Source organism: Babylonia areolata, chromosome 10, assembly GCF_041734735.1.
Source record: "Babylonia areolata isolate BAREFJ2019XMU chromosome 10, ASM4173473v1, whole genome shotgun sequence".
Lineage (NCBI taxonomy): Eukaryota > Metazoa > Mollusca > Gastropoda > Neogastropoda > Buccinidae > Babylonia > Babylonia areolata.
In genome coordinates this window covers 9,876,647-9,887,038 of record NC_134885.1, presented here as the reverse complement: position 1 = coordinate 9,887,038, position 10,392 = coordinate 9,876,647, and the positions used below count along the sequence as shown (strand labels likewise).

Here is a 10,392-nt window from a genome sequence, read left to right as displayed (position 1 = left end):
CCAACAGCAAAGTGAGAGCTGTATCATCAATGGTTTCTCCGATGCAATGAGAAATCATTTACAGCTTAGTCTTTTGTGAAGGACTATGTCTCTCAAACTAAGAAGCAAAATTGCACTGGCTCTTAGTGCAGTGCTGCAGCCTTGGGGGTTAGTTGGTCTTTGGGAACCATCCCCAACGCCGACTGTCCCAAAACCTTCTTGGCTGAGAGAGTGGGGATGAAACTTGGGCAAGACACTAATTCTAGCCCAGATAGTCGGGACAGCAGTTACCTCTTCTGCTGTTCTGATGGTCATAGTCGAAAACGATTGACTATCATTCATCATACACAACTTGAATGAACACTCAAACTGTCAATTTGTGATTTTAGACCACAGTCTCAATTTCACGTAGCTTCATCACGTAGTCCTTAACCATCAAGCCATGAAAATCTCTCGTTTGTCCAACGATACAATTGTGGGTATTTTTTCCCCTTCACTTCTAGGGTGTAAAGGCCGTGATTTTGCTTACACATTGACAATATAAACTGTATAAACCATTAAAATGTTTTGTGGTTTTTGGTTTGTTGTGTGTGTGTGTGTGTGTGTGTGTGTGTGTGTGTGTGTGTGTGTGTGTGTGTGTGTGTGTGTGTGTGTGTGTGTGTGTGTGTGTGTGTGTGTGTGTGTGTGTGTGTGTGTGTGTGTGACGTCGAGAAGCCACGCTCTTATCCTTTAACGGTCACCATATTGGTAACCATTGTAACCTTTCTGCAAACACTTTTTCTTTAAAGACTGACCCATACGCTACCTCGTCATTACTCGCCCCCATTCCACCTCCAACACCACCCCTTCCCCGCCCCCATTCCACCCCTAATACCACCCCTTCCCCGCCCCCATCCCACCCCCAATACCACCCCTTCCCTGCCCCATCCCACCTCCAACACCACCCCTTCCCCGCCCCCATCCCACCCCTAATACCACCCCTACCCCGCCCCCATCCCACCCTAATACCACCCCTTCCCCGCCCCCATCCCACCCCTAATACCACCCCTTCCCCGCCCCCATCCCACCACTAATACCACCCCTTCCCAGCCCCCATCCCACCCCTAATACCACCCCTTCCCCGCCCCCATCCCACCACTAATACCACCCCTTCCCCGCTCCCATCCCACCCCTAATACCACCCCTTCCCCGCCTCCATCCCACCCCCAATACCACCCCTTCCCCGCCCCCCATCCCACCACTAATACCACCCCTTCCCCGCCCCCATCCCACCCTAATACCACCCCTTCCCCGCCCCCATCCCACCCCTAATACCACCCCTTCCCCGCCCCCATCCCACCACTAATACCACCCCTTCCCAGCCCCCATCCCACCCCTAATACCACCCCTTCCACGCCCCCATCCCACCACTAATACCACCCCTTCCCCGCTCCCATCCCACCCCTAATACCACCCCTTCCCCGCCCCCATCCCACCACTAATACCACCCCTTCCCCGCCCCCATCCCAACCCGAATACACCCCCTTTCCCGCCCCCATCCCACCCCTAATACCACCCCTTCCCCGCCCCTATCCCACCCCCAATACATACCCTTCCCCGCCTCCACCCCACCCCAAATACATCCCGTTCCCTGCCCCCACCCTATCCCCCTCCCGTCCCACTCCCAACACCACCCCTTCTCCGCCCCCATTCCACCCCTAATACCACCCCTTCCCCGCCCCCATCCCAACCCGAATACAACCCCTTTCCCGCCCCCATTCCACCCCTAATACCACCCCTTCCCCGCCCCCATCCCACCCCTAATACCACCCCTTCCCCGCCCACATCCCAACCCGAATACAACCCCTTCCCCGCCCCCATCCCAACCCGAATACAACCCCTTCCCCGCCCCCCATCCCAACCCGAATACCACCCCTTCCCCGCCCCAATCCCAACCCGAATACAACCCCTTCCCCGCCCCCATCCCAACCCGAATACAACCCCTTTCCCGCACCCATCCCACCCCTTTCCCGCCCCCATTCCACCCCTAATACCACCCCTTCCCCGCCCCATCCCACCCCGAATACGACCCCTTTCCCGCCGACATTCCACCCCTAATACCACCCCTTTCCCGCCCCCATCCCAACCCGAATACCACCCCTTCCCCGCCTCCACCCACCCCTAATACCACCCCTTCCCCGCCCCATCCCACCCCGAATACGACCCCTTTCCCGCCGACATTCCACCCCTAATACCACCCCTTTCCCGCCCCCATCCCAACCCGAATACCACCCCTTCCCCGCCTCCACCCACCCCTAATACCACCCCTTCCCCGCCCCCATCCCACCCAGAATACAACCCCTTCCCCGTCCCCACCCCACCCCTAATACAACCCCTTACCCGTGCCCATCCCTCTCCTAATACACCCCCTTCCCCGCCCCCCCATCCCACCCTTAAACAACCCCCTCCCCTCCCCCCCCCATTCCCCCCCCCACCCCCAAATGAAACCCCTTCCCCATGTTTGTCGTTTCTCCAGTAATGCACAAGCATATAACCTGTTAATGGTAGAATACTACGAGTATATACGAACTACTGATAGTATTCTTATAACCTGTAATACCGGCTGTTAACAATATACTTATCTATTGCTTTCCCGCTCCTATCCTCTCCCCAGTGCAATCCCTTCCGCATGACTGTTGCTTCTCCAGTAATGCAAAAGAATTAATACCTATTAATGGTAGAATATTATATACGTATACTACTGATAGTATTCTTGTAACCTGTAATACCTACTACTAGCAATATGCTTAAACAATCGTATACTCATCGCTACCCACCCCCGACCCCCCCTACTCCCCCCAACCCACCCACCCAACCCACCCACCCCTTCCCGCCCTCCATCTTCCGGGACTTTCTCTGATCATTATTATTATTATTTTTTTTTTTTATTAATTTACCCTTGACACCTACTACAGCAAACTCTTTCGGGAGTTAGAGGGTTTGGGGTGGGGGGTGGGTGGGGGGTGGAGACTGGAACCCCCCCCCCCCCCCCCCCCCCCCCCCCCCCCCCCCGCCCAACCAGCCCAGCCTCCTCAAACACACATTCTCTGATAGAGCACACAGTCACTGTCGGCGGACAGCTCCCCTTTGGGCCAAGGGGCCTGCAACACTTGGAACAGTTTGCATTCTTGTAGGACAGTGTCGTAGACGACCACAGAGCAGGAGGAGGAGGACCAGCTGATACACATCTGCAGACAGTGAGGCAGCGTGATGGATTTCTCAGAGTGTTGGTATCCTTCTTGCATGATCTTGTAGCCTTCGTATTTCAGCCACTCCTGTTGGAGATCTTGGCTCGAACATTCTACAAGCAAGAAGAGAACAAGGTGGTGTTGTTGTTGTTGTTGGCCAAGCAAGCTGTCAAGTCGCATCAAGCAAACAAACAAGCCGTCTAGCCAGCGAGCAAGCAATTGATGAGATGGACAGCAGATAATTTTTCAACTTGGATTAGTATGTTATTAGTGTGTGTGTGTGTGTGTGTGTGTGTGTGTGTGTGTGTGTGTGTGTGTGTGTGTGTGTGTGTGTGTGTGTGTGTGTGTGTGTGTTGTGTGGTATGGGGAAATTTGAATACAATGCAGATCAATTCTCTTTCCTCTGAAGGTCTGTTATTGATATGATATAATATTCTGATGATGTTGTTGTTGTTGTTGTTGTTTTTCTCATAATAATATGAATGCTCAGCTATCTTGTTTTGGTTCTTTGCTCGTGTATAATACAGCACAGCACAATGCAGTACAGAGCAGTACAGAACAGAGCAGTACAACACAGAGCAATACGATGTAATACGATACAATACAATACAATACAACACGGAACGAAACGACACGTCACAACATACCATACCATACCATACCATACCATACCATACCATACCATACCATACCACACCATACCACACCATACCATACCATACCATACCATACCACACCATACCACACCACACCATAGCATACCATACCATATCATATCATACCATACCATGCCATACCGTACCATACCATACCATACCATACCATACCATGCCATGCCATACCGTACCACACCATATTATACCATACCACACCATACCATAACATACCATACCACACCATACCACACCATACCACACCATACCATACCGTACCATACCATACCATACCATACCATACCACACCATACCATACCATACCATACCATACCATACCATACCATACCATACCATACCATACCATACCATACCATACCATTACACATGCAAACGGTGCAATGTGGTCGAAGATGAAGATACTTATATAAACAGTTGCGTCCTTTACAATAACTTAAAGCGAAAACATTTGAATTCTGGAGGTCAACTGTATGTTTAATTGCTGAAGAATGGCTCTGACTGCAGTATTCGTAAACTATGTGTGTACGCATTTCATGTTAATGAAAATATGACAGGAATTCTTTGGCAGTAGTGAAGAAATTTAGAAAATTCACAAGAAGCACTTTTGTCCTACAGGTTTAAGTTAATTTGTATTTGTACATGTATTTCTTTTTATCACAACATATTTCTCTGTGTGAAATTCGGGCTGCTCTCCACAGGGAGAGCGCGTCGCTACACTACAGGGACACCTTCTCTCTCTCTCTCTCTCTCTCTCTCTCTCTCTCTCTCTCTCTCTCTCTCTCTCTCTCCTGCCTGTAGTTTTATTTGTTTTTCCTATCGAAGTGGAATTTTCTACATAATTTTACCAGGAACAACCCTTTTGTTGCCGTGGGTTCTTTTACGTGCGCTAAGTGCGTGCTAGCACACGGGACCTCGGTTTATCGTCTCATCCGAATGACGAATGGTTAGTAGGTAATTTACATTTGTTGTCGCTACGCGATCTCCATACTGTGTATTTAGGACTCCTTTCTAGGGGCCGGAGGCCTGGAGATTTAAAGTTTTTTGTTTTTGCTCCTCTCTCTCTCTCTCTCTCTCTCTCTCTCTCTCTCTCTCTCTCTCTCTCTCCCTCTCTCTCTCTCTCTTTTTCTCTCTCTCTTTTTTTTTTCAAGAAGTAAGGATATCATTGGTGTGTTGAAAATGAATTATCATAATGATAAAGTAAGATAATTGGCGAAGCACATTGACGAAGCCTGTAGTATTCGAAAGAAGGTTAATTCATATCAATAGCTTAATTACGTTGATAGAAAAAAAAACACCTATGCGTTTGTTTTCGTGAACTTGGGAAAATGGATGGTCGAGAGCTAGTTTATTTGACCTCAAATATGTTTCTTTTCTGTTCTATTTTGTTTCACTATTTTCACCAATACTGTTCTGATTTGCAAACCGATGTCACTGGAGCTGTACAGCTAATGACATTAAACATTTCAGTGTTCAGTGTTCAGTGTTCTCTCTCTGTCTCTGTCTCTCTCTCTCTTTCTGTCTGTCTGTCTCTGTCTGTCTCTCTCTCTCTCTCTCTCTGTCTGTCTGTCTCTTTCTAAAATATATAGTGTTATTAACACCAGTATTCTGGTTAAGAAAGTACCAAAAAGAAACATATGTTTCTTGTTTTTTCTTTCTTTCTTCTTTGTTCTCTCGTCTGTTTGTTTCTCTGTCTGTGTATCTATCTGTCATCCTGCCTCCAACACCCGCTTTTAAAAACTGAGAAGGCTGCTCACTGGTTACCCAGCTTCTCTAGAAAAAGTCTTTGAAGACTCAAATGGACTAAATAGTCAATATTTTATTTTATTTTTGACTCACTTGTGTAAACAAAGTGAGTCTATGTTTTAACCCGGTGTTCGGTTCTCTCTCTCTCTCTCTCTCTCTCTCTCTGTGTGTGTGTGTGTGTGTGTGTGTGTGTGTGTGTGTGTGTGTGTGTGTGTGTGTGTCCGTGTGTCTGTGTGTCCGTGGTAAACTTTAAAATAGACATTTTCTCTGCAAATACGTTGTCAGTTGACACCAAATTAGGCATAAAAAAGGAAAAATTCAGTTCTTTCCAGTCATCTTGTTTAAAACAATATTGCACCTCTGGGATGGGCACAAAAAAAAAGAAGCCTAATTATATGCAAACTGCATTTACTGTTATATTTATATTTTTTTGTATTCTCTAAACTTGGCACTTTGACCTCTTATTCTGACACAACAACAAGAGGAGTCATTGATATCATTTTTTGTTCAAACAGGAACTTTTGCTAAGCATGGAACTTTTATTTATTTTGCAAACGTTTTGGTGCAGATAGTAAAAAAGGGAAATTACTCTGTAATTAATGCTAGGGGACTTAATTTATCACAAGTGAGTCTTGAAGGCCTTGCTTCTCTTGTTATTTTTTATTTTATTTTATTTTATTCTATTCTATTTATTTATTTTATTCTATTTATTCTATTCTTTTCTTCTTTTTTTTCTCAAGGCCTGACTAAGCGCGTTGGGTTACGCTGCTGGTCAGGCATCTGCTTGGCAGATGTGGTGTAGCGTATATGGATTTGTCCGAACGCAGTGACGCCTCCTTGAGCTACTGATACTGATACTGATACTAAATAGTCCAGAAACAAACAAACAAACAAACAAATAAACAAACACTAACAATCAAAACTCACGTGTCACACAGTCATCGGCGCCAACGGTGTAGAAGTACCCAGGATAACAGGTACAAACTCCGCCCCAACACACCACGTTAGGGTTGGTGCTGCAACTGTCGTGGTCAACACAGCTGCTCTGAAACCACGATGGCTCTAAGCCAAACCAAAACCAGAGCGGTTCATTCAGAGAGTGGATCGGAGGGGGGGGGGGGGGGGTTGGTGGGCCGGGGGTGTGGGGGGGGGGGTGGGGGTGGTGGGGGCGGGGATGGGGATGATGGTAGTGGTAGTGGTGATGATGGGGAGCGGGGTGGGGGTAGGAGTAAGAGAGAGAGAGAGAGAGAGAGAGAGAGAGGTGTTTAATCAAAATGTTATCTCACAAAGTTGGAATGAGTTTTAAGGGTTACGTTTACGCTTTAGCCCAGCCAATTGAGGGCATCTAATTACCATCAGTCTCTCTCTCTCTCTCTCTCTCTCTCTCTCTCTCACACACACACACACACACACACACACACACACACACACACACACACACACACTCCTGAAAAGGGCAACAATGTGTGTATTTGTATTTGTATTTCTTTTTATCATAACAGATTTCTCTGTGTGAAATTTGGGCTGCTCTCCCCAAGGAGAGCGCGTCGCTTTTCTACAGCGCCCCCTTTTTTTCTTCTTTTTTTTTTTCTGCATGCAGTTTTATTTGTTTATCCTATCGAAGTGGATTTTTACACATAATTTTGCCAGGAACAACCCTTTTGTTGCCGTGGGTTCTTTTACGTGCGCTAAGGAGGGGAGAAAATATCGGCAGCTCGAACCAGCGCGCTCGAATTATCTCGCTTCCTAGGCGGACGCGTTACCTCTGGGTCATCACTCCACTACAGACAAATGTACAAAGAAATCAGCATATTTTGACAGTCAGGTTACATCTACGCTTATATTTCTTGTTCATAAAATGTAGCTTTTTCTTTATCTGACATAACACTCATTAATTGCAGTCATTTCATTTTTTTGCTTCATTTGGAAATTCTTCTAAGTGTGGAAATTATACTGGTGCACACAAATACCAGGAGCAGCCAAAGTCTGTCACGTTTTGGGACAATTATCTGAATATACTAAGGGATAAAAAATTTTTTTTAAAAATAAAATAAAAAAGCGAATCGCACTCATCAATAACAATACATTCTAATTTCTGATTCGAGGCATAGAAAGCTTATTGTGTTTAACATTCAGGATGAAAGTCAACAATAATTATCTACGTTCGTTTGAACGGTAAAAGCGGGGAAGCAGGATCTTCCATGTATGGATATTCACAAAGGCACGCGCGTCTATCTTTAACTCGCGATAACATACGATTGCCAGGAGACGAAGTAAACCGCAAAATTCTTATATTTCATTAATATATATATATTTGTGTGAAGGTTTTATCACTTACGGTATATGATAATTATTCGCGAAAGACGATCAAAATCAACATGACTCAAATTTTAACTCGCTGTCTGTTTTTTTTTTTTTTCCCTTTGTTTTTATGTTAAACTTTCATCTTTCAATTCGAGCAGTACTTGTGTCTGATGGTGAACGAGCACGTGACTTGGATCGCTATATATGTGCACCATGTACCAGAGCTCCCCACATAATCCACCCCCCCCGGCATTATTTTCTGGTTCAGTTCTTGTTCGGCAGGAATCTCACGTGAGCCATGAACGCTTTGCCTCTCGCTTTGTTACGTTTATTATATTATGTTTATCTATTTATTAATTCGTTCATTCATTCATTTATTTTATTTATTTATTTATTTGTTTGTTTGTTTCTATGTTTGTTCAATATCAGACACAGCTCGGACCAATAGATCATGATTCACGTGTTTAATGATGATGATGATGATGATAATAATAATAATAATAAGAAGAAGAAGAAGAACAAGAACAAGAAACTGGAAGAAGAAGAAGAAGAAGAAGAAGAAGAAGAAGAAGAAGATACCTTTGTCCATCCGGTACGTGATGGCTCCACTGGCTGTCGAGGAAGGACTTTGTGACGTCATGACAACGTCATGTGCCCGGCAGGCCCCGACCCCGATGGCTGTGCCCTGGGGGTCAGGGGTGAAGGTGAAGGTCAGGCAGGCGGGGTGGGCGGAACAGCGGCGGGCACAGTCCAGCAACGACCTTGCGGCGGGCAGGAAGAAGAGCTGACCCTCACTAAACTGCCGGTCCGTCAGCCCCGTGCGGATGTGAAAGACGGACTGCGTCACAGGGGCCTCCGCCCTCACTGTCCAGCTCCCGAACCCCAACCACGGCCACCACCACGGCAGCAGCAACAGCAGCAGCATTAGCACGTGCAGCATCTCCCCTCTGAAGACAGCCGCCATCACCACCAATACCACGGGCCTGGGAGTGGGAGACAACGTCGTCCTGTCCCGCTGTTCATGTGGTTGTTGTATTACTGTATTGTTGCTGTATTACTCTTTTATTTAATTTTTTTATTTATCTATTTATTCATTTATGTATTTATTCTATTTTTTTTGTCAAAACAGATTTCTCCGTGCATGAAATTTGGGGCTGTTCTCCCTATGCCCAGGAGAGAGCGCGTCGCTACATTGAGAGAGCCACCCTCTTTTTTATTTTTTTCATTTTTTTTCTGCCTGCAATTTTATTTGTTTTCCTATCGAAGTGTATTTTGTTTTAACAAAATTTTGCCCAGGATCAACCCTTTTTGTTGCCGTGGGTTCTTTTAACGTGTGCCAAGTGCATGCGAGCACACGGGACCTCGGTTTATCGTCTCATCCCAGTGAGCTAGCTTCCTGACCACAGGTTAAGGTCTTGTGGAGGTGGGAGGAAATATTGGCGACTGTACCGTGATTCGAACCAGTGCGCTCAGATTCTCTCGCTTCCTAGGCGGACGCGTTACCTCTACGCCGGCCGTCACTCTACTGCTGGTCGTTCTCCTCTAGAAGGAAGGTGGCAAAATGGTTAGATGACTTAAGACGCTCAGCTGCCAATATAGACGGTCCGTGAGGGTGTGGGTTCGAATCCCGCTCTCTCGCCCTTTCTGTCAGGTTTGCTTTGATTGGAAAATCCAACTGAGCGTCTAGTCATTCCGGGATGAGACGATTAAACCGAGGTCCCGTGTGCAGCACAGCACACACTTGGCCGCACTATAAAAAAAAAAGAAAAAAAGAAGAAAAGAAACCATGGCGACAAGAGTGTTGTCTGTCTTCTAGCAAAAAAAAAAAATAAAAAAAAAAATCTGTAGAAGAAATCCACTCGGATAGGTACACAAAATTATGATTTTAAGCATGCACCCAAGGTCTGACTACTAAGCGCGTAGGGTTTATGCCGCTGCTAACAAGTCAGGGCATCTGCAACAGGCAGAATGATGTGGTGTAGCGCATAAGGATTTGTCCCGAACGCACTGTCGTGACGCCTCCTTGAGGAAACCTAAACTGAACCTCAGCTGAAACCTTTCTGTTCTTGTGGCTGTGGTTGTGGTTGTGGGCAATGGTCTTCCTGCAGTCTATTATTTTACCCAGCCAGTGATGTCTGGCAATAAAGCCGGTAAACGACTGACAGCAACTATCGTGGATGTTAAGACAGTGGAGTTTCACGTGACAGCAACCTGGGTGATACCATGTCGAGAATTTTTTTTTTTTTTTTCACTCCAGACACGTAGTTGCTAGGGGATACCTCTAACACAAACATTTTGCGATCGACTTTTTCCGTTCCTGGTCGATAACCCTGCCAGCTTTTGACACTGCGCTTGCTTGTGCATGACCTGTGTGTGTGTGTGTGTGTGTGTGTGTGTGTGTGTGTGTGTGTGTGTGTGTGTGTGTGTGTGTGTGTGTGTGTGTGTGTGTGTGTGTGTGTGTGTGT

General features: G+C 46.4%; 1 protein-coding gene across 1 annotated transcript; it reads right to left on the bottom strand.

Annotated features, from left to right (window-relative positions):
- Nucleotides 1-3,038: 3,038 nt before the first annotated feature.
- Nucleotides 3,039-10,011, bottom strand: LOC143286440 (uncharacterized). The gene is made up of 4 exons (XM_076594006.1): nt 9,984-10,011; nt 8,507-8,942; nt 6,551-6,685; nt 3,039-3,319 (listed from the first exon to the last, which is right to left on the bottom strand). The coding sequence occupies exons 2-4, from the start codon at nt 8,889-8,891 to the stop codon at nt 3,051-3,053; spliced, it is 789 nt and encodes a 262-aa protein (XP_076450121.1). The 5' UTR covers nt 8,892-8,942; nt 9,984-10,011; the 3' UTR covers nt 3,039-3,050.
- Between the last annotated feature and the right edge of the window lie 381 nt (nt 10,012-10,392).